A 24,564-nucleotide genomic window follows, 5' to 3' on the forward strand; every position below is an offset into this window, starting at 1 on the left:
TTACATAACAGTACATTTATGCATCACAGATCTGCAATGGCTATCTTGTTTCATCCATTAAATTTCATTTGGCAGTTATAGTTGTTGTTTAAGTAAGTAAGGGCCTAAATAAAAAAAAAACTACACATTCTTATACAAAATGATGCCAAATCATTGTATATAATAATAATGCTGTGATGTAGGACTGAATTTTATATATCTGAAAGAGACAGACACAAGCTTAATGATTGGTTACCTAACATCTGGCCACATACATAGTATGGAAGTCACTCAGTATGAGCTCAAATACTTCTTATCCAGCTTCTGCATTTCACCTCTGTACAAGAATGTCAGGAGGTATTCCAATAAAGTGTCTGGGTTAATGTTTGCTAACCGGAGGGCAAGAACTTGTTATATCTTGCAGTTACTAACTTCTTTCGGTCCATCCTTGTGTTCCCAACACTTATTTCTAAACGGTGCTGAGGAATATTAACTTCATGAAATACGTAACATCTTGATGATTGTTGACCCTAATGTTCTGGGTTGTGACTTGGATGAATGCTCTTTTAGCTGTGGTGTTGGTGTAGATTTTATTTAGTGGTTGTAATAGGGTCTCTTTTAACCCAGCATTACCTGCACATGGTCTCTGATTCTGTGTACTGGGAAATACTTTTATGACATTTTTAAGAGTTATACCCCTACTTGGGGGTAGTATCCTTTTGTTTAGTTGACTTTTAGAACCCCCTCTTCATATAGCATTTATCATCATGTCAATGGACAGTTGTTTGTGTTGATACTGGATGGTGTTTTAGTTTGTCAATACTGATTAAAACTTGTGTTTTGAATATATTTTATTACAGATCAAATTTAAAGTTTTTATCAGTAAAGTTTATAATTATATTTTGCCTGTGTCTCCAGCAGTTATAAACTTCCTCAGTCCTGTCTCTGGGAACGTGATTGCTAACTGGTCTCTGGGTTAGCAAATGATGTTTTAGACCCAGCTTCACTTACACAGGGTTATGATTAATAAATTATTAAAACTGCAGCATTAACAAGGTCAGAATATCTTAAGGCTCTCCTTGCAAATCACGATCCAATTGACTTGTACTATAGTGCTATTGCACTGGTTATGAAAGACACCTATTCTTGTTGGTGTCAGTCGGTTGAAGAATTCTCCTGAGGTATAATACTACCATTATTCATCTAGTGATTATTTGGGTTTATATCAACAGCTTTCACTTTATTACTGGACTTTACTTTATTATAATTCTTAGTAGCAGTGATAACTACAGCAAATAGCAGTTTAACTAAGCTGCAATAGCCATCACTTTATAAATGTTGAAAATGGCTTGATGTCTAAACCAACCAACTTCTGGATATCTGTTAACCATATTCAACAGGATTCTTCCTTGCTTCCAGTTGTCGATACTGATGAAGGTATTGTCACTAGTGCCACTATGATGTGATCAAAGTTTGGAGAGTACTTTCCATTGATATATCAATCTTTTGATGGAAAACAGAAAAGAACCTGAGATGGCGAATACATCAGAACCAAATATGAATACTTCTTCTGTGTTGACTGAGTCTGCAATTAAGAACCCTTAGTCTTGCTCAGACTGTGGGATGGATGTTTTTGCTATATTCATTATGAAATGTATATCCAATATCTTAGCTCCCATGCTTGTGTCATAGTACAGGTGTAGTTTATTGATGGGATATTTTTCTTCCATTTGGAAAAACAGAGTAGTCACACCAACTTTAGATAAAGACCCCGCAAACTCTCACTCTAATTTTACACTGATGATACACTAAAGACAACTCTTATTTATTGATGAATAACAAACCATTTGACCTCAGAGCTTGAGGAGGTGAAAGTCAAAATTACAGGAACAAAAAAAAACGCTAGATGAAGCTGACCTAGAGACTTCACTTACTTTGGCTGCAGGCAGAGGCTGGGAATGCACTATTACATGAAAATAAACAAACTTCGGCAAGATATCCAAAGCAAACATGAGTGTAACTCCAAACTAGAGATTACCTTGGCTAGCATGGAAGCCAAAATGGAGGATCTTCTTAGCAGCTGAGGAAAAATATGTAGAACAAATTGAAACTCTCCAAGAAAAACTGCATGACACACTATTAGAATTGGAAAAAAAGTAAACAAAACCAATCAGAACTACAAAATTTATTTGAAGACCATGATTACACTCAAAACCAACTGCTCACACAATATTCACAAAAGATAACCAATCTTGAAAAATCAATTTTGAAGATGAATAATGAAGAAAATTGTTCACATGAAAGTGCCAACAAAACTGCAAAACCCAAAATCGTATAAATCAACAGAGACCCAAACATACAGTGAAACCTTGACTACTATCTCAAACTCATCATTTCTCCTGGAACTAGCTAAGCTAAGACAGAGGCAAGATAAAGCAGATCTTAAGATTAGGGATATTGCTGCTCAACTTGACAATAACTCCAAACAACGTGACAAAGAAAAAACAGCCTCTAGTCTTGACTACTGTAAACAAAATAAAGAAAAAAACCGAAGTCACAGGGCCAGACAAACACAAGTCTCAGAAAATCAAGAGCTTTTAATGGAAAAGGCAATGTTTTCAGCATCTCCCTGCAGGTGGCAAAAAGTTAGACCATCAACTACTACTTTACAGGAAACAGGGTTAATTGGGGGAACAAATCCACCTCCGACTAAAAAACTGCCAACAACACTGACAGAGGTATCCAGCCAACTGACAACCCTACAGGCATCTGAACCTAGCTTCTCGACAACTCTACAGGCAACAGGATTAACGGAGGGAACCAGTCAAAACCCCAAACTAAAAAAACTGTCTACACCAACATTGACAGAGGTATCCAGCCAATTGACAACTCTCCTGGAAACAGGATTAAACGGGGGGGAACCAGTCAAACCCCAACTAAAAAACTGTCTACAACAACATTGACAGAGGTATCCAGCCAATTGACAACTCTCACTGGAAACAGGATTAACGGGGGGGAACCAGTCAAACCCCAACTAAAAAAACTGTCTAGAAACAACATTGACAGAGGTATCCAGCCAATTGACAACCCTACAGGCAAACTGAACCTAGCCTCTTGACAACTCTACAGGCAACAGGATTAACGGAGGGAAACCAGTCAAACCCCAACTAAAAAACTGTCCACACCAACATTGACAGAGGTATTCCAGCCAATTGACAACTCTACTGGAAAAACAGGATTAACGGGGAGGGAAACCAGTCCAAACCCCAACTAAAAAACTGTCTACACCAACATTGTCAGAGGTATCCAGCCAAATGACAACCCTACAGACAACAGGATCCCAGGTTAACGGTTTGGTTTGGATTTCACTCCAAGTGATGACGAGGACTTCAACATCATTGTAGTGGAGGCAGATGTTCACCACCTAAACCCCAACTCCACTTTTAAAACTAGCAGACTAACTGGACTGTCTGAAGACTTCATCTGCTCTAAACTGCAAACCCACCCCTAAACTCAAAAACATTAGCAGAGGACCAAACTCTAGATGACTTCTTTAGCAGTAATATAGCATTTTATAAAGAACATATGGCTGTAAAACTATAACATCATGGCAGATCATAACAAAAAACACAATTTTTTAGAGACAACACACAGGAAAAAAGCAAAACTGAAAACATCCGCAGGAAACCAAAAACCTTTACAAGAATCTTCATAAACTCCCAACTGAAACTAAAAGTATAAACCCTCTAAAAAAGCTAAAAATACTCCACCAAAATATTGACTCATTAATGAACAAGACAAACCAGCTTGACCACTTACTTCACACCACAAAACCTCATATTGTAGTCTTGACAGAGCATAGTCTAAAAGATTACCAACTTCTACATACCAAACTAAGAGATTACATATTAATTGGGGGGTTTTCCAGAAAGTTTTCGAGAAAAGGAGGAGTGGCCGTATACGCTCATGAAATCACTTGGAAATGTAGTAGAAAGTAAAGACACAAACCTCTGAAGAACTGATTTGTGAACAATATGCAGTCAATATTAAAGTGAAGCAGAAAACTGTATTACCTTCTTGGCGTCTACAGACCTCCAAGTTCGAACCTTGAAGATGCCCTGAATATAATCTCAAGTACCTTAGACAAAATACCTACATGGAAATGCCCTACCATCATCATGGGAGACATAAATATAGACATGCTGACACAAAACCAAAACAGAAACAAACTAGAAAATATGTTGAGCAGTCATAACATCGAAAGACTAGAGCTACCGCCAACTAGAGTCACCTCAACATCAGCCACATCTATTGACATGGTATGCTCTAACTTAAACTCTAAAGACATCAACGTAGATGTCATCACTACAGGACTGTCGGATCACAAAGCGCAAATCAGCACAATCAACGTCCAAAACCCAGAACTTGAGACTCCCATCCTCAACACGTCGACAGTATAATCAGGAAAATCTCAATCAACTATAAAAATTATACTGTCAAACGTAACCTGGGTGTGACGTTTACAACAACAATAGAAGTTGATCAGGCCTATGACAGCTTTAATAATACTTTGATTTTAGCCTTGAATACAGCATGTCCTACCAAAAAATTAAGGTCAAAGAAAAAAAGAAAATTTGGTTGGGTGTAGTGATTGATGAGGATACACAAACACTAAAACACAACTACTTACAAGCACTGGGACAGAATGCTTACTTCATAGTTCAGAAGAAAAATAAAACAGAAAACAGCTGCTAGAAAAAGGGAATATGACTTAAAACTGAAGGAAAAGCGAAAAGAAATCACATCGAACTACATTCAAAACTGTGAAAACAAACAAAGAGCCCTTTGGGAGGTGATCAACTACGAAAGGTGTAAAAATACAAAAGATTCCATCAACCTTCAACTAACTAGTCAAAAATGAAACTGATTGAGGAGCGCTTGAAATTGCTCAACACTTCAATCAACATTTTGTCTCAGTGGCGGAGAAAACTCTTACTGCTGCTGGCCAGATACAACAAAGGCCACAACTAAATGAGCTAGAAACTGACTATATTCCTGACTTGACTTTTCTACCAGTATCAGTCATCGAAGTAACAAACACCATATCTTCTTTTAAATCCAAACCGTCCTCTGGAATTGATGAAAGTGTCCTCCATACTACTAAAACACTGTAAGGAAGAAATTGCACCTCCACTTACATTCATCATAAACCTATCTTTCACCCAAGGAATTTTTCCCAAAGCATTAAAACTTAGCAAAAGTCTTTCCTAAACTCAAAAAGAATCCGAGCACCTCAATCGATAACTACCGCCCCATATCAACTCCTATCAACAATATCCAAAGTAATTGAGAAAATTGTCCTTGTCAGACTCTTGAACCATCTGACAGTAAACAACATCATTACAAGCCAGCAACATGGATTCCTCAAAGGCAGATCAACAACTTCTGCCATAATAAATTTCAACTGAGCTTGTGCTGAATGAAATGGAGGAAGGAACTGCCATCAGTGCATTTTTCCTGGATTTCAGTAGGGCGTTCGATTGCTTGGAGCATGATCTTATATTAAAAAAGATGAAGAACATGGGGATAAGAGGGATTTCTGGAAGTGGATGTCAAGTTATCTTAAAGGCAGATCACAAACAGTAGAGAGATAGCATATACATTAAAACAATACAATTTATAAAACTAGATCAATCACCACCACTTTTAATTGACAGAGGTGTTCCCCAAGGCTCAGTTCTTGGACCAATTGCTTTTTATTCTGTTAACTAATGACCTCCAAAAATATCTACAAGAGTTCTGCCAAGTCCATGATGTATGCTGATGACACAGCCTTGCTGGTGGCCGAGAAACAAATACCAGAACTTGAAATATCTTCCTTTGTAGCCCTGGACATGGCAAAGCAATACTGTCACCAAAAACAATCTTATTATTAAAATGGACCGCAAAACCCAACAACTGAACTTAGGAAGAGCAAGTGCAGTAATACATGGCTTGCCAGATATTGAATTGAAAAATGAAGCTAACTACCTAGGAATCATCATTGACAACAATCTAACCTGGACACTCCACATGTAGACCAACTCTGCAGAAAGCTCAGCAGTAGCCTATATGTATTAAAAAGAATAACAAAAATGAGCAATCTGGACACAGCAAAAAAACTGCGTATTTCTCACTCTTTGAAGCACATCTAAGATATGGATTAGTGGTATGGGGAAACTCTTCCATCGGGAATCTCCAACGGGTACTAATACTTCAAAAGAAAGCTGTGAGAACATTGGCAGGACTAGACCCAAAGGCTACTTGCCCGGCAAGCTTTTCAAAATCTTAAAATCTTGACTGTGATATCTCTGTTTGTGACTGAAGTGATCTGCTATGCTGTCTCACAGAACATTACAAGGCTGGGAGAAATGCACCATTACAACACCCGGAACGCCATGAACTATGCTCTTGCCAATTCATCGTCTTGCTCTGTACGAGAGGAAGCCAAGCTATGCAGGACCTAAACTCTTCAATATTCTTCCAGACCATCTGAAAATAAACAGTGGATAGAAATGCTTCAAGAAGAAAAACTCCCAAGAATGGTTTCTACAGAGGACATTTTACTCCCTTCCCTTGAAGAATTTATAAACTGGAGGAACCATTAATCATAGTGCTTAAAATGGTTTATCCACTGTTTTCTACATTGCTGACTAATATCCTAAATTATTACCTTTACCTAGTTGACGCCAATTCTGTAACTCTATGTACATGAATAAAGAAACTGTCTATTGTCTATTGTCTATTGTCTACACTTTGTGTCATCAGTTATCATGACAAAGATCTTGAAAAAGGTTATATGAGTATAATTTGATGAAGTGTATTTTAAGAATTTTGTTATCAATTAAGCCTAAAATTTGAATATGCCTGTTTTTATTATTGCTATCTGCCCTGATTCCAGCTTTATGACATTAAAATTTTTCTTCTAATAAATTATTGATGTAATAGCATATTTAGCTCTGATTAGCCATTTATCCGGTGGAATGAGTTGAAATCAACCACATGCAACTAAATCTCTGTAAAACTATGGTTACTATTGATTATAAAACATACCTTTTGTTCTTTTGTGGGTTTGGAAGCAATCAAAAGAAAGCATATCATGCAGTATCTTGGTGTTCTTACGAATTCCAAACAAACCGTACCTGATTTTCAAAAATAACGATTCTTCTGTGATATTTTATAAATCCTTAGTCTTTATCCATTTTGAATACACCAACATCGTCTGGAATACTAAGTTACTCAGATATAGCAATTAAGGTTTTACAGAGGAAATTCCCTTCATAAATGGTCTGGAAGTTTACAGAGTTGGTCAAAATAGATGATAGATGTAAGAAACGAGCTTTGAATTCCTTCTCCTTCAGGTTGTCTTACTGTGGTAGACCTATTTTTCTTTAGAGTGATGATCTGTCTATGAGTTCAAATTTATATCTTTTCTACGAGAGGTCCATCTTTTAGTCTCTAATTTAGAGTATATATTCTCACAAACACATTGAACAATTTACTCATTTTGTACTTTTTCATCAATAACTACATTGACAAGATTTTATGAGACATGGAAAGGGCATGTTATGACTGACTTATTCTCACACTCAGTTTAAATTTCAAGAAAGGCCTCATTTCTTAACAGTGATTCACACTTGGGCCTCGAATCTGTTTAGAACACACAACTTTTTAGGATTCTTCTGGTCAGGTATGATTGGCCAGTGAGAAGATGATGGAATGTAATGATGAATAAGAGCCTCAGTAGAGGAATAGATTTGGTTTTAAAACATATATTTAGTTGTTTTTATATGTCTATTCTCATATAAATATAGATAATAAATTTAATAGTCAAAGATAATTTTTGAGAAATATGTATTGACCTATCAACCACTATCTCTTACAACAAAAGTTTAACTCACTCACTGGCAGTGCCATTTTTAATTGTCTGTGTGATGTGGAATCTAATTAGCAATGCCCTGAAGAATTATAAATCATTGAAGCTATTTTAAATTTGTTTGGTTTACTATGAGATTAATAGTCTACCTTTAAACAGCCTGATTTTATTACTGTTATTACTATTACAAAATCAGATATCTGTTAACATTGCAACTATTGTACTTATACTTCATAAAAGTTGCAAGTATGTTCTCATTTTCTTTCTTTATTTATAATAAATAACTGTGTTTATATGAGGAAATGATCTTCTTACACAGCCAACTGAGATAAAAATAGTTTATACTTCTAAATAATGAATTATTTTTCAAAAAAACATTGTACATCTTTCTTGACAAGACTATAGGTATTTTTGTATACCGAGAAGATAATCAAACCAACATCCTAAATGTTAGCTCAACTAAACCTCCATGAGGATTTATGAATTCCTACATTGCATGATTGTTGTAGGTTATCTTTTTAGTCTTATACTAAAACACACTATTTCAGATGAATTTAAGGTAACAAAGTTCACTGATCTTTTAAAAATAAAAACGAAAACTACTTTAAAATATCAAAATAACCAATAAGATTAGATTCTTCAAAATAACATTAACATTTAATGTCATGAGTGACATTAAATTTACAGTATTTTGCATGTTGTCTGTTTTAGTATAACACTCTTTGCGATATTAAAAGATTCTTATTTAAATATTAAAAATAATAAATTAGCAGTGAAATTAATGTTTCTGAACTTTCAACCAATAATGTTTGTGTTTTTCTCCAACTTATGTTGGTCCAGACTAAGGATTAAATGCTTAGTCTTTGAATTGTTTTGATTAAAAGGAATTCAACTGTATTTTGCAATAAGTTTAAATGTGTAATAAGTAGTTAAATAGGCGATTTAATTCTAATGTATGTTACTCTGTTTTTATTTCTCATGCATATGAGTATGAACCAGTGTCAGTTCTCGTGTGTTGCAAAGGGTGTAACATACCACAAACTTCCTGGGGTGGTTATACTCCCGGCTGTAGGGAGGAGGTCTGTCTTGTAGTTGTAGCAAGACCATTCTCTGGATGGAATTGAGACTAACGTAGCTGTCTATAGACATGTGTCTCATGCGTCGTCGCATCACACTTCGTCTAAAACACATAAACAATCGCATTAGTCTTGTGTAATAGTAGAAAGTTTTCTAGCTTACATTACAATCAAGATTTTAAATAGTCTAAGTATGTTAACACACTGTTTAAATTAAATCCCTCAAACTATTAGCATATCGCGATGAATGTGATTTAAGGCACTTGTCAGAACTTTGTCATTATAGTTTCTAGAATTATTACTGTTCCAACATAGGAGCTTGCTACACAATGTTTCATATTTTCTACTTTAAGATTTGTTTAAGAGTAGTTTCAGGTTTGCTACAATTTTTGGTAAAAATTGTACAATGTGTCTACTTATGATATAAACCAATAATTATCACAAAAGCACCTAATTATACCACATATACTTTCAATTAACACTAAAAAAAACAATCAACTAAAAATGATTGTCAAACAAGTATATTTTTTACGCTTCCTATATCCTATATCAAGTATATTCACATCTATATCCTACCAAATCTTCCTCTGTCAATGAGACCTGTTAGTACTCTTGAAGACTTAAGTGTCTAGATCAGTCATAAAACCTAGTTTTACACCCTAAATACCACAGCTCACATGGTATTTTCCATTTAGTAAAATTTGTTTACGGTTTTTTATTAAATACTTCCTACTTATTAAAAGAATTATCGATACTAGCTCATCTGTTTAGTAGGTTACACACACTGTAATAGGTGCATGCAAACTCTTAAAGCTATGTTTTCTACTGATACTTATTGATCATATAACTTCTTAACAAGAAACAACAAATTTGCCATAGTACAATGAGCTGAAAGAGCTAAAAGATAACTCTCATATTACACATCTGCTCCAATCAGCTGTGAAAACTATCAGACCGCCGGCAATAGAATTTCCTCTGTAGAACCTCAATTGCTACATCTGTGTAACTCCTCTACCTGTTCCAAACAACAAAGATACACTCAAAGTTGCTAGAGGATCTGTACAAAATCTCTTAAAAATCTGTATCTTTGAAACTGGATGATTTGAATAGTAAGACTAAAGTTTTTTCTAGTCTTCAAAATAACACTGTTCATATTTTGGAAGAAGTGTGTTATGGGTGTTCTTTTGTGTATTATTGTAAGTATCAGAAGGCTTATGAAAGTATACTGTTGAAATTCAAAAGACAGGTGTTGTTAGTCTATTCAAAATATTCACTACTGGTAGAATAGGTGTTCCAGTAGCCGATCCTTCAGTAGTAATGAAAACTGCAGCCTACTAATCTATGTCTGGAGGGGGATTTCATAACTTAGCTCCTCCACCAGGCTTTTTTATGGTTGTCAAGTGTGTGAATAGAGAGACCTGGTAGATTAAGGGATACCTGGTGTTATAGCGGAGTTTTTTGTATTGGTTCTTGCTACTTCAGTTGATTTAAGTGGGCGTTTCTCAGTTGCCAGGATGTAGAAGATCACTACAAAGAGCATTTTTCAAACACTGAAGGTTAACATCAAGATTGATTGGAGGTATCTGAGAAGTATACTACATCCTTTTTAGTGGATGAGGAGACATTGTAAGTTGCTCCATGTAATGCTTCCTCAGACTACAGTCAGTCCTGTGTCTGAGATGAGATTAATACAAGGCATAGTCAGCAATCTTTGCTGTGTCTGTGTTACTAGTGTCATTATCTGCTGGATTATGTAAAGTGCTGTTCTGAGTGTTTACACAGGGAGTCTGAGTAGTAGGTCTGAGCTAAAAAGTCAAGTGTTATCAACATTTATTCTGAAGTGGTAGTTTTCTCCAGAGATTTATCTGTTTCTTCCCAGAACCAACTGCTTGGTTTGGATATTTTGTACTTAATCAGAATACAATAGCCAAGTAGAATAAATCGCTGATTGCAAATCTAAATGGTATGTCAATCTGGAGCTTGGTATAGAGATATTAATATTGTCATAAAATGCGATATCATAGTTCGGGATAATGTTTTATCATTAACAAACATAAAAAAACAAAGGTCATAAATTGGAGATTTGAGGCACTCCTGGATTAGTGGCAAAACTCTCAGAGCAGATATGACACGCTATATACCCTACTTAAGATAAAGAATTTGATTCACCAAACAATGTCAGAAGAAAATCCAAAAGCTTGGAGTTCTTCAGAAAGAAGTGGTAAGGGAGCTTGTCAAACGCATTTATGTTGTGAAGAATGGAAAATATCAACTTGTCATAGACACTCAACCATAGGATCAGCCTCTGCTCAAAATTATGAGAAGTCTGTGTTTGACAAACAACCTCTAACGAGATCATGCTGGTTTAGAGGGATAAGGTGGCACAACTTATTCTAAACAAAACTGCATTCAATTATCTCAAGGTAGGGTACAACAAAAGAAATTGGTCAAAATGAGAATTTCATAAACATTACTTGACACATTCTTCATTGGGTGTATCAAAAATGAAGAGAGACAAACATTGTGCATTTTTACTTAACTATCGTAAATGAATTGTTTATTGGTGAAAGAGAGCTTACAATGATATGTCTCGTCATCAAGTCCACACATCATTAGCAAGTGGTGAAAAGAGAATCTTTTTTATGCTTTCTAATGGAGAGAAAGCGGTAGGAAGATGTTGCCACTGACTCTATCCCTAAATGTAACAGAGGTTTTAGTTTAATATATTAACTAAACAATATCATTTGATTACAGTTTTTGCTGTTCACCCATTTAATGAAAACAACATAAATGAGTACAAACTGCCTGTACTGTATGAGTAAACTACTCATACAGAGATTATAGTACAGTAAGATAAGGAAATTATCGATTAGGCGAAATAGGAAGTGTAGTGTACAACCAATGCCACTGTCAATGTTGACAGATACTACAGAGGTCTATGTTAGGTAATTTGTGAAGGTTGTGATATAAGTATAACCTTAGATTCTACTTCACCGTAATGTAATACTAATAATAATAATTAAACATCAAGCTTTCTTTTTTAAAGTTCAGTAAACATTAAGAACTTATAACATATCATAAAAACATTTTTCCGCTCCCCCTCCTGAAAATCTGAAATTTCAGTCTGTGCTTTAAATATGAAGATAAAATAATTTTAACCATATGAGCCTCATATTACTTTAAGAGGCAGTTTTAGTTTGAAATAGTTGGCAACTGAATACAAAATTGAACCTTTCCTCATAGCAATACAGAACTTTTATTAATGATTTAATGTTAAGCTAAAATAATATAAGCCCTACAACAAACACTGATATGCTATTTTTGCCAAAATTTATGTTTTACTCCTGGGTAGTTCTTTACATAGTATATGCTATGTTTAGAAGCATGTGTCCCTCAGGTTTTTAATTTCCTAAAACTTTAATCTGTTTATAATAATTAATGTATTATAGATAAATTTCTAATAGGCATTCAAAATAATTCTATATTACATTTAAAGTTACCACGATAAGAACAAAATATTATGGGTTTCCATGAAATCATAATTATTTTGTATGAACGTGTTTGAAATTAAAGAAAAGAGTATTTCTTACTGAGCAATAAACATTTATCTTCGTGATACTTAAAATAGACATTCAGAGCAAGAAAATGTAGATATCTTGTAAGTAATTATTTAATCGTTGGTTAATACAAAATAATTATTCCCATAGAATAATACATTGTCAAATATCTATAATATTTCGAATTTCAATATGTAATATTTAGCATTTACTTGAAATTATTGAAAATAATTTTCAACACAGGGTTAACTTTTAGATGTGGGTTGCATATATATGATAAATAATAGCACACTGGCACTGTAGTAACATTACAGCCTCATATGAAACAGCTTAAAGCAATAACATATTAACTAACCAATATTTTCATTCCTGACTTACATGATTAATCATTAAAGTTTTAAATTATACAGTGCATAAACTATAATATTTTTGGATCTTGCTTACTTCATCATATAAACATACAAAGTCTGTTAGGAATAGAGGGTAACTATAATAAATTATGAGACAGCACAATTACAGTAAATACACATACACAGAGTGTGTTCTGTGAAGATTAATTATACACACACTGTGCACTAGTGGTTTACTCTAAAACTCAACTTCAAATAAATAGAGTCCTTGCAAATTAGTATTTAGTTTCATAAATCCAAATCCAATTTTTTACTGACCAGGAATTTGAATTATGTTAAAAAGTAAACCATGATTTAAACATGTTTAAATTTAATTTAACTACGCAAACTTAACCAGATTAAATTTTCCTAATTTTTTAAATATTATTAAAACTTATTTACATTTTAACATTATTCAAAAATAAAATCTGTACTGGAAAATAGAAATCTATTGATAAATTTGCACTCACAAGTTTGGTACAGGTGATATGTTAAAGTACAGTGGGACAGTAGTGTAACTAGGACTTGGCTTTGGTGGGGAAAAGAGCTAACTCTGATTGAACAGTACACCACACCGGTGGATGTGGATAAATATACAAATTAATCTAAATTTGAACAAATTAGATAGGTCTAATTCAAAATAAAACATTTAACTGCTGTATCGAAACAGGTTTGATTTGCTGTTACATGTATATTTAAAAAAATTTTTGGAGTTCTTGGGGCGTTCTATCCCCCCAATTCCCCCTTAGTTACACCACTGCAGTAGCAGCATATACTGAGTGCTTATTAATAGTAATATGTTCTTTGTTTAAAGTTTGTTACTGACAATGGAAAGTTTGAAAGGATAGTAGGATTTTGGACATTTGCCATCGTTATATGTTACAAAATGTATAACACTACTTTTCGAGGATTGAAGTATACCCTCTTTGTCAGGTCAGAAGACCATTGGTACATATATATGTACTTTAAAGCTACAAGATACAGAAATGGACTGCCAATAAAAACAACAGAAAAAATATAAATTAAAGAAATTAACCATACCCGAAAACTGCTTGGAGTCCAGACAGAAGAAAATGAATTCAAGCGTTGTCACCGCACAGAATACATGTCAAGAGCACAAACACATGTCACACCAACGCAGGGGAAAGTGGGACACTGTCACAAATTGTAGCTTTTAAGTACATGTATGTACTAACTACCTTCTCACCTGACAAAGAGAATAGATTTCAATCCTTGAAATGTAGTGTTATACATTTTGTTACATATAACAATGGCAAATCGTATTAATAAGTTCTTGCTGCAATCCACTGCACCAAAAAGAGAGAAAACTGCTCTTACTTGGTGCAAGCCTTCCAAAAGAGGATGATGAGAATGGAAGCAGTCAGGATCAAAGCTACTGCCAGGATGCATTGGGCGACTCGCTGAAACCTCTCTCTTTCTGAATCACTTATCCCCCTTAAATAACAAGAGAATTGGTATTAAAATGATTTTAATTAAAAAGGTATATCAAAGTTATAAGATAACTGAATTTTTACAGTATACCAAAGCTGTTTATGTTTAACACCAGTATATATTACATTTGTATTAAAAAATTGTCTTATCACACAAATAATACAATTTTTCAGTCAAAAATATTTTATTCTGTCACATTTAAATAAGATTTATAGCGTTACATTAACACAGTTAATTTTAGATATACAACAGGTCATTGTATTTAAAATTTTAAAATTTCACTTAAATGGTAGGTAAAGTCAAGTGGTGTGTAAACTCCATTTCTTTAACTTCTTATATTTACTGTGATTTGGCTCCATATGAAACCAATGGTTACGTTTTATAATTGTATTGGTTGACCACTATAGACTACCCAGGTATCTGAAGTTAAGTTAGTACTTTTTACGGTAAATTAGTCCTCTAATCTACTTTATTTTCATGAAATTTATTATGGAAGGAGGAACGGTCATATTTCTTAGAAGTAAAAAAACACTTAGATTATTATTGCTCAAAGAAAAAGTGAAATTAAGCTCCATAAATTTAACACCAAGATTACTTTGAACTCAAATCAGATGAAACTCAGAGACTTGATTACGTAGTGGCATATCATCACAAAGGATTTAGATAGCTCAAATAGATTAATAACATTTTTTCTGGATGTAAAAGAGTGTACCATGACAGACTTCCTAAACTGAATAGTAAAATTATCCATAGCAAAGTTGAAAATAAATGTGAACATTCTGCTAATGAAATTAATACTGCTTTACAGTTTGTTAATAAGAATAGCACACCTTTTTTACAACCACATTTGTCTATTGCAGATGAAAAATTTTGTTTTGTTATTGATACTAAAACTGATTTTTGTTTATATAGTGACATTTTTCGTGTTGTAACATGATGGAAATCTTGGGTTGGAAATTTCGTAGTAGATACACAATACCATCATAGAGAAACCAAAAGAACCTTGTAATATTTCACCTGTTAAACATTAGTAGTAGACATAATTACTAAAATTAGAGTTGTTTTAAACAAAAAGTTAACTTACAGACAAAAATCATTGTAGATGTACATACAGACATCATTGTAACAAACTAGACAATCCTCATTGCAACACTGTGCCTTCTTACAACTCTCGCCTATTCCTGAAACATTAGAATATTGTATTGTAGTAGCTTTGTCAACACTTTCCAACTATGAAATATAATTAATTGGTTTAAATTCACATGAAGAAAATTATTGAGAAAAAATATTAATAACAGTGTAACATATATTTATTGATTTATGAGTGATATTGTTTTCCATGAGTTCCTGAAATTGATTATGAAAACATGACAAAATTCTCATGATAATATTTTAATAAAAATAATTATATAAAACATGGTATATTAAATGAAGGAGATTTCATCATCTTCAGGTTCATTTCTTTAATGAAAAATACTGCAAATATTACTAGCGTGAATATTGTCCGTGTACAAAAAGCCAACAAACCTCAAACTTTACTAAATCTCAAAATGTCTAATGTTAATGTTAATGTTAATGTAAGTTGTTGTATCTATTGATCTGTTGACAAACAGCATCTAGTAAGTCTAAAATTAGCATTTTTCTTATGAATAATAACATTTTAAATGAAAATTCTTGTTTGTATTTAATTTTCCTTTATATTGAGCATAAAAGGACTTTAATTTATTATAGAGCATAAATATTTAAAACTGTCTTCAAATATTTTAAATAAAGTTTTACTTGCTTACCAGGACATTCAACACAGGTGTTGTTGATGGGGCTATTTTTGGGATAGTAGAAGTCATCACAAACACAAGTCCCTTTGGCACCATTGTCACTGAACATGCACTGACTGTGCTCTTGACATGATGACTGACTGGAGCAGGACTGTTGGCTGGACACACCTGCAAGCATTTTATGTTACTATATGTTCTCTTTACATCATTGTCATGAAGATGCAATGACTGTGATGTTTCATCAATAATCACACTTCCTGCACCTCAATACTGCTGCATTGAGTTTTACCTTAACTTACGTTCCTCAAGCTAATGAATACCTGTGGTATCAATGGATGGAGACGTTAATGGTACATCTATTCCAAAAAGAGCTTGGAGAGTTGATGTGTGCCACAAAGTATGTCAGAGCTTCTCAAACAAGTTAATGAAGATTACAAGCTTTTTTTGGAAACAACTTACTTACAGTGGTTTCCTTAGGAACATTAAAAATTGAGAACAAATTATACACTTTGGATTTAATATGCTTTACTAACGTTTTGGACTGCACATATACAAGGCCAATTTCTGTCATGGATTAAATCATCTGCTTCATCTATAACACTGTTGTTAGCCATAACAGCTGAGGCTCAGATCCTGCTTCATATTAAACGTTGAATCAAAAATAAATACACACAGTTTACTTTATCTTCATCATCACAATATATTATCATTTCACTCTCATGTAGAGAGTTCTTCTAAGACCATTAGCTTTAATTTGGGACAGAAATATACAATTGGTGCATGATATTACTAAGCATTTAAGGACAGGAAAATCAGAAGCTACAAGAGGATATCATGCTGTCATAGATTGTAGTACAGTCTATCTACTTTCTTTACAAAAGGAAATCATGGCATGGCTGCTGACTGCTGTTTTCATGCTAAATCAGCATTTTAAAGAGCTTTGAAATCCGTTGTGAGAATTTTCAAAGTGTTTTTAGTGATCTTTTTAAGAACGTATAGAGATACTGTATGTTATAAACATATTAAGGAGGGGGTTAAAATGGTAAATGGAGTGTGAAAATTCCTCTCCTCTTTATCTCAAGAATCAGTCTCTCCCAAACATCACCTGCCCTCTCCTTACATAAATGCCTTCAGTACGCTTAATAAGCTGATAGGCATACCGAGCAGGGATCACTTCTGGGTGGTTTATACCTTCCAGTTGAACCCACCACTGGGCACAGCAAAAACCGATGTGTCACTTAAATCTGGGCAACCTTATGGATGTCCAGGAGTGGCACATCACTAACCACAAATATCGAAATTATGGGGTTCATGGGCAATTCGATAGGTCTAGTCTACTGTAGGAGATGACTGTTGGTTTAGCTAAATATTTAGTAATACAAGTAAAAAAATTAACATTTTGAAATTAAGTCACCCCAACTGGTGGGGTTTGTTCCCAACCTCAGAGGTTCTTGCTAGCCTAAACAAGGGTGTGCCACCCCCTGCCTACTTTGACTGGAGAGGCTGGTTTAGAGCTGGTCTCCCCTTCTTCTGGGGAGACATGACTTTGAGATGTAGTGCCCTAATTCTTCCTCATGGATCTCGATAGGAGGCGGCCCCTACTCCCTAACCTTACCCATCTTGAATATCCTGTCACTCCGGAAGCAGCACAAAGGTTCTTACAGGACTAAGTGCAATTTATAAGCTTCTTATCCTAAGAGAACAAAAAAAAGCTGATAGGCACATTTGAGGACACTCTCTGGACACTTGACAGATTTACCTCTCTTCAGCTAACTGGTGATGGCCAATTCCTAAAACGGCAGTGGAAACTTAAATAGGCAACACAATCTAGCATCTAAGAGAGAGAGAGAGAGAGAGAGGGGGGGGGAGGCACCAGGAAACTGACAATAAGAATAAGATTTCTCATGTAGATGAGAAATCCTCTCATGCACCCAGTTTTGCCATCATGGAGGGAATAAAAACTTAAGGTATCCACTTCTCTTTAACTAAAAAGTTTGAACACATGTTTCAGCTTTACATTACATAATACTCTTCATTCTTAATACTAAAATAATCTGAGTTGATGCTACAAACAATATTGTAAGTATTTTCATGAGTTTTAAGGAATCACTGTTTCAAGTTTGATTGATGACAGGGCCCTGATTAATTAGACAAAATAGCAAGACCTATGTGGAAGCTATGGAGATAAATACAGAGATGTAGATGATCTTTAAGAACTGAAGAAATTCAGTGTAATGTACTATTTCACATTGTTTAGCATGTTTTTAATTCTATTCAAAATCCCATGTACCTACTCTTATGATAATTTCATTTATAAAATTAATTAACTAGTTTTAATATGTTGTTTCAAACACATTTTTTAATTAAATAAATCAAATTTAACAATTCATTATCAATATATAAAGTACCTATATATACTATGTACCTAAGTATATATAAGTATTCTATGCAGAGTAAATAAGAAAAGGCTGTTTAGTGTTTTAATTTGTCTGGTCAAGCATCTGACACAGGTGTTTTTCTATCAAAAACTAACTTTTGAGTATACTCAATACATAAAATACCCTTATTGTGTGGTTAAACTTAATTTCAAAATGTTAATTTTTTTTACTTATATTACTAAATATTTAGCTAAAACTATCACAAGAATAGCTTGTGCATGTATAAGTGCCTAGAACTGAAATGCAAATCTATATTTTAATTCACCATTTTGGAAAATAGACACCATATTGAGTCAAAACAAATGTTGGTTAAAGTTCTGAAATTACTCTAAGGTCTAAGGAAAAAGTGTCCAAAATGAAACATTTTTAAACTCTACGACCTGCATCATTGACCTGGTCACATATGAACAATATTGTTACAAAACCCAGCAGTTTATAGTTTGGTGTAACAAACAACCACACAACTATTTTGTATACAGTGTTGCTACAGAATGTGTTATAAGTATGTATATAAGACATACTTATATACAGACTTCTTGATTGCTCTCCTTTTTCTTGATTGCTTTCATAGAACACCAGCAATCAATTTCATGAGCAGATGTAAGATGAACGGTGTGTAGAACAGTTTTTGCCTTCCAATCATGATAACATATAAAGTAAACCAATGATTAGAAAGGGCCACTGAGTCATTTACCAATGGATAATTATCTACAGCACCAATCACTTGTTTATGTAAACTAATTAAGTAAATTTTACCCTACAAATTAACATGGCCTTCAAACCATAACAGTATGGTCATATTATTATCCCAAGTGCGTTCACTTCTGAGTGCTTATACCTTTCAATTCAACACTGGATAGAACAAAAATCAATGTGTCACCTACACGTTGGGGGTAAAATAATTGGTTGATAGGTCTAATTTATTGCGGATAATGGAGTGTGTGAAGCTCTCTTAGTTTTAAAGGTTGTTGAAAGCATAAACATGAGGGAATACTGTCCCCTACTTGCATTGACGGAAGAACTGAAACAGAACTGGTTAGCCTCTCCCTCCTTCAAGGTGACATGACATATACAGTGACCAACTTGGGATCTCAACTTGAGGCAGCCTCTACCCGCAACCTTACTCATATTGAATGTTCTTGTCACTCTGTAAGCAGAGCAAAGGTTCTTTTGATATTTTATATTATATCTTTTATATTATATATTTCCAGTCCTAAGTGGAAATGAAAATAGGATTTTGTAGCAATTACTATAAATATTTTCATAGTTTAAGTAATTCTTCTTCAATGAGAAACACATCTGAAGTTAAGAAAAAAAAATTATTGCAGAATCCAGTTTTTATCGGAGTATCCATGCAGATGTTAAATAAATGTATAAATTTATTAGGTAATACTATACATTTCTTGAAGTGTACCAATTAGAATAATTTTAAAAAATTCAGTATCTTTTAAAATTAAATTTTTAATTTATGGCAAGTAAATTTCATTTGTGTATTACATAAACTTTTCAATCTTAATGGGCTTTCATATGGCAAGCCATGCAAGTACACTGTTTCTTTAAGTTTTAGATGAAGGTTGGAAAAGATTTTCCAATTGTATCCCTCTAAAAATATTTTTTTTTTTTAATGGCTCTATAACCAAGTAAAATAAATGACTCAAACAATATGTTTTTTGTAAATATTTAATATTTTGTTTATAAAACTCATACATAAATTGCTAAATAAATATAGAATAAAACAAGTCTTATTAGATTTGCCATTTTAAACATTTAAATTGCCTGTTTCATTCTCAGTTAAAGGGTTATTAAGTAAGACCCTAACACCCCCCCCCCCCTGTTGTAGAGGGTATATTCATTTCAAGTGTTATATCAAGTTTTACATCAAGTGACAGTTATTGTTTTCCAAACTGATAATATAAGATATAAACAGTTTTGGAAAACTACTTGTACTGTATCTCTGTTATGTTTTTGTACATACAATAAAGTAGATTTGTGTTCTTGCAGTAAAGAAAGAATTTTCTGTTAAATTACAATATAATATTTCAATTGCAATTGTGTTTCTTCAATAATCATATAATAAAATAAATTCTATAAAAAGGTTTTGCCTGGCTCAGTAACAACAGGTAACAATGACAGCTGGCAGGTAAGGTACGTAGTTGGCTTTACCAATATTCTATTGGTCTCTTTTTGATAAGATATAAAGCTCTTCAAATGTTGCAAAGTCAATACAATACTTCATACTTCCTTATCAAGTTTATAACTGGAGTATTTACGAAAGGCTGTGAATGCGAACACGATTTTATATAACAGCTGGTTATACTTTCTTTGTTAGAGCTAACAGCTGGTAAACACGTGATTGTTGTTGATAGCACAATGTACATTAAATGTGTTTAATACATTTTCTAGGACTTCCATTGCACAACTGAGCTACAGCAATATTCAACCTCTAAACTAGCAAATAACTACCATGATCTTATTCAATAAATACTCAGTCATTAATTAACATTACATACAATGTTTTACTTACTTACAGTATGTATTAAACTGAAAGGTACTATAATGGTACAAAGAACCAAAGTTCAGTTAATGATGGTCAAGCTCAGTTTGAGTCACTCTAATGAAATAACATAATATTATTAGATACAACTTTAGATGTTTACTTTCTGGTTTGGAAACCTAACATAACGTAAAGTTCAAGCACATTTTGACTGTCAACGTTTCAGTTTGTTCAATTTGATTTCTGGTAAAGTAGAACACTTAAAACCTGTAACTAGTTATCAGAACATTTTGAAATCATTCTTAGTTTTATTCATTGATTTCAAGTACTTTTTGAAAGTTATTATATGAAACTATGAAGACCAAATGGATACATTTCAACGTTATTTTATATTATATTATATAATGAAAAGGCAAGCATTTTTTTTTTACTGATATGTAAGTCAAATATATTTTTTCAATGCAATGTAACAGATGCTCAGGCATGTGCGTGTGTGCAGGTTGCCAAGACCATAACAATAATCTATTATATGTAATTATACATAAATATTTTAGTACTCTTATAAACCACTTGATCTAAAATAAATACAGTTTTTCTAAACAATTAACAAAATATATATTTCTTTTTCTTATTTATTAAGTTATTCTTTTTATATTAAACTTAACAATTTGTGAATATATTTGGTACGTTTTAGAATAAACCTTTCATTCATAGCAGTATCCAAATGGTTTTTTTCCGTTTTCATCCATGGTTTAAACTTTTATAGATTTCCAGATTAATATATTATTTAAGAAGTAGAAAACAATCCTTTTCAGAGTGTTTAAACTTGTTTGTATGATGAGCACCGTACAATGGACTTTTCTCTATGTTCTGAGGTATATTTCAGTCAGTGTATTTACAATTATTGAATTTACTTAAGTCTGTAAGTTAATTTATCTTTTATTTTTAAATTACATTGTTTGCTCTTATAAACAATATTTATTCCTCCTACTAGTTTATAATTACTTCATAATAGAGCTTATTTATAATTATAATTTTATTTTTTAGTTAAATTGTCAAAACCAACCTGCAGAATAAAATATGTAAAACAAGATTAAATCCTGGAACTCATTTTGTTTGTCATGTTTATTAATGACATTCCAAATTATCTGGAACAAAATTACATAGTGTACAGAAATGTACATGTATATAAAACAAAGATACCTCCTCCAACAAAGATATACTCCTTGGAGTTTGTATTGAGGATAAAATCTCATAGAGGAGCCATATCTCGGAATTGTCCAAAAAAAATCAAAAAACGACTTTTTACACCACAGATTTTCAGTGTCTACCACTTATGAAGTCTTGAGAATATTTCTAGTCATGAGTGCTGCATGTTTCTGCAGCAAGATATCTTACACAGGGATTCTTGCAGAGGCTACTTCAATATTATTTGTGGACTAGCATATTATTTGTAAACTAATTTTAAAACTCATTGATTGCTTAGGAAAAAAAAACACACACACACTTGTACCAAATAATAAGTTGTAAGTTTAGTGATTGTTGTTAAATAAATTCTCCTTTAAATGAATGAATAAAATAAATCAAGTGAATTTTTATCTGTGTCCACTTATGTTAACTAAGACTACAGATCATGAAATGGTGTGCCATATTGGGGTACAAAAGCCTTATGTACTTGCCATCAAAAGCGTATCAGATATTATTTATCTTATGCTTGTCTCCTTGATCAGCTGGAATTTACTAAAACAAGTTCCCTTTAAATTGAAAAACATCTGTAGAAACATTGATTCCTAAAGATACCTTGAAGCTTGTTAAGTTTAGACTAATTTCTTTAGTTGAAGAAACATAACATTTTAGGAAATTGTACATAATTGTGTTTACATAAATAATTATACCATATATCTCTTTTCACCAAGGTCTTCAGACTACCTAATACAAATTTGTTGATTCTAGCAATGACTAGTTGAACGGTTTAACAGCGAGGTCAGATTAATATACCTTATCTTTACTTCCCAAGGCATTTGACAAGTTCTCTTATCACATCCATTTGAAAAAGTATTTGTATTTTCTCCTTGTCTGATTCACTGTATTTCACTGTACCTTTCAGACAGGACATACTAAGAATGATTTGGAAAAATATATTTACTAATATATTCAGGCATGCCAAGGCTCCAACTCTGAACCATTGATTTTATTGTTATTTTTAAATGACAAAATCCTGGATTGTAAGAACCAGCTCTCCTAATGATATATATATATATATATATATATATATATATATATATATATATCTTCTGATCTCGAAATCTGTTCAATCAGTCACTGATTCTGCTCTAGAATGTGATGTAAACCACATGCCCCTGAACTTGAGTAATACAGTGATAGCTGAATTTACACATCAGGGGGGTTTTCTGTAAAGTAATGTGACAGTTCCCTGCACAGTACTCCTATTGCAGCAGCATACTCCTTCACAGCAGGGGTCTATGCTTATCGATTCACTAGGTCATGTTCAAGGTCTGACATAATGAGGATCACACATTGCACAAATATTGATGGTATTCAGTGGAGCAGCACTATGAAACTACATTTTGATTTCACTTGGGCAAAACTGTTACCAAGACTGCTTGCCTCTATAAAGGAGTTTTACAAAAGTCAAAAGTCGAAGTCAAACTCTTTATTGCCGAGGACAATATAACAATTATGTGGCAAAAGTTGTACCGGATAAATCTATAATTTTTACATTCATTCACAACAATTACACAATACTACATTTAGACATACAACATTTACATTCATGCATACCACTCACTCGCCATTTCTCTCCACCGCCAACTACAGTATCAGTCTTCTAGATTGGATGTCTCCCAACTATAATCCAAAAAAAGGTCGACACTATAGAATGTCTTAGACACTAAAAAGTGCTTCAAACGAAGTCTTTAACACCTTGGGCGTTTGTTTATTTTTAATGGAATCAGGCACTACTGTAGTTGTCTCTGCCTCTCGTTTCATATTCATATATGTCTCGACCCCTAGTTAGGGTACATTTTGACTCACAGAAAAAAACTGCTTTCAAGATATAGATACATGGCAGAGTCAACAGCTGCAATTTTTTGAAAGGTGGTTGGCACAACTCTCTGAAGTTCATGTTGGAGATTGTTCTGATCGCTTTCTTTTGAAGCCTAAAAACTCTCAAAATTTGATTGTTTGAACAAGCTTCCCACAAAACCACTCCATAGAAAGGATGTGGGTAGATGAAGCCATAATACGCCACCATCAGTACCTGACTTGGGTAGTATTTTGGCTAAAGACCTTAAAACATAGATGCCTGATGCTAATTTTGAAGAGACTGAATCAATGTGAACATTCCATGTCAAACCTCGATCAAGGTATATTCCAAGGAATTTGGAGAAGTAAACTTCTTCTAATGTGGAGTCCCCCAGCATGATGGAAGGCCCACACCCAAAGTCCATTGGTCGCAGGGCGAAATTC

The 24,564-nt window shown here is 33.4% G+C and overlaps 1 protein-coding gene across 1 annotated transcript in view; it reads right to left on the reverse strand.

Moving 5' to 3' along the window:
- The window catches only part of LOC124368970, a 29,625-nt gene that overhangs the window by 2,302 nt on the left and 2,759 nt on the right, over positions 1 to 24,564 (reverse strand). The window contains exons 2-5 of the mRNA XM_046826551.1: positions 16,156 to 16,311; positions 15,453 to 15,549; positions 14,255 to 14,371; positions 8,930 to 9,074 (exon numbers count right to left, since the gene is read on the reverse strand). Coding sequence (XP_046682507.1) covers positions 8,930 to 9,074; positions 14,255 to 14,371; positions 15,453 to 15,549; positions 16,156 to 16,311 — 515 coding nt within the window. The remainder of the gene's footprint in view (positions 1 to 8,929; positions 9,075 to 14,254; positions 14,372 to 15,452; positions 15,550 to 16,155; positions 16,312 to 24,564) is intronic.

The sequence above is a fragment of the Homalodisca vitripennis genome, chromosome X (genome assembly GCF_021130785.1).
Source record: "Homalodisca vitripennis isolate AUS2020 chromosome X, UT_GWSS_2.1, whole genome shotgun sequence".
Lineage (NCBI taxonomy): Eukaryota > Metazoa > Arthropoda > Insecta > Hemiptera > Cicadellidae > Homalodisca > Homalodisca vitripennis.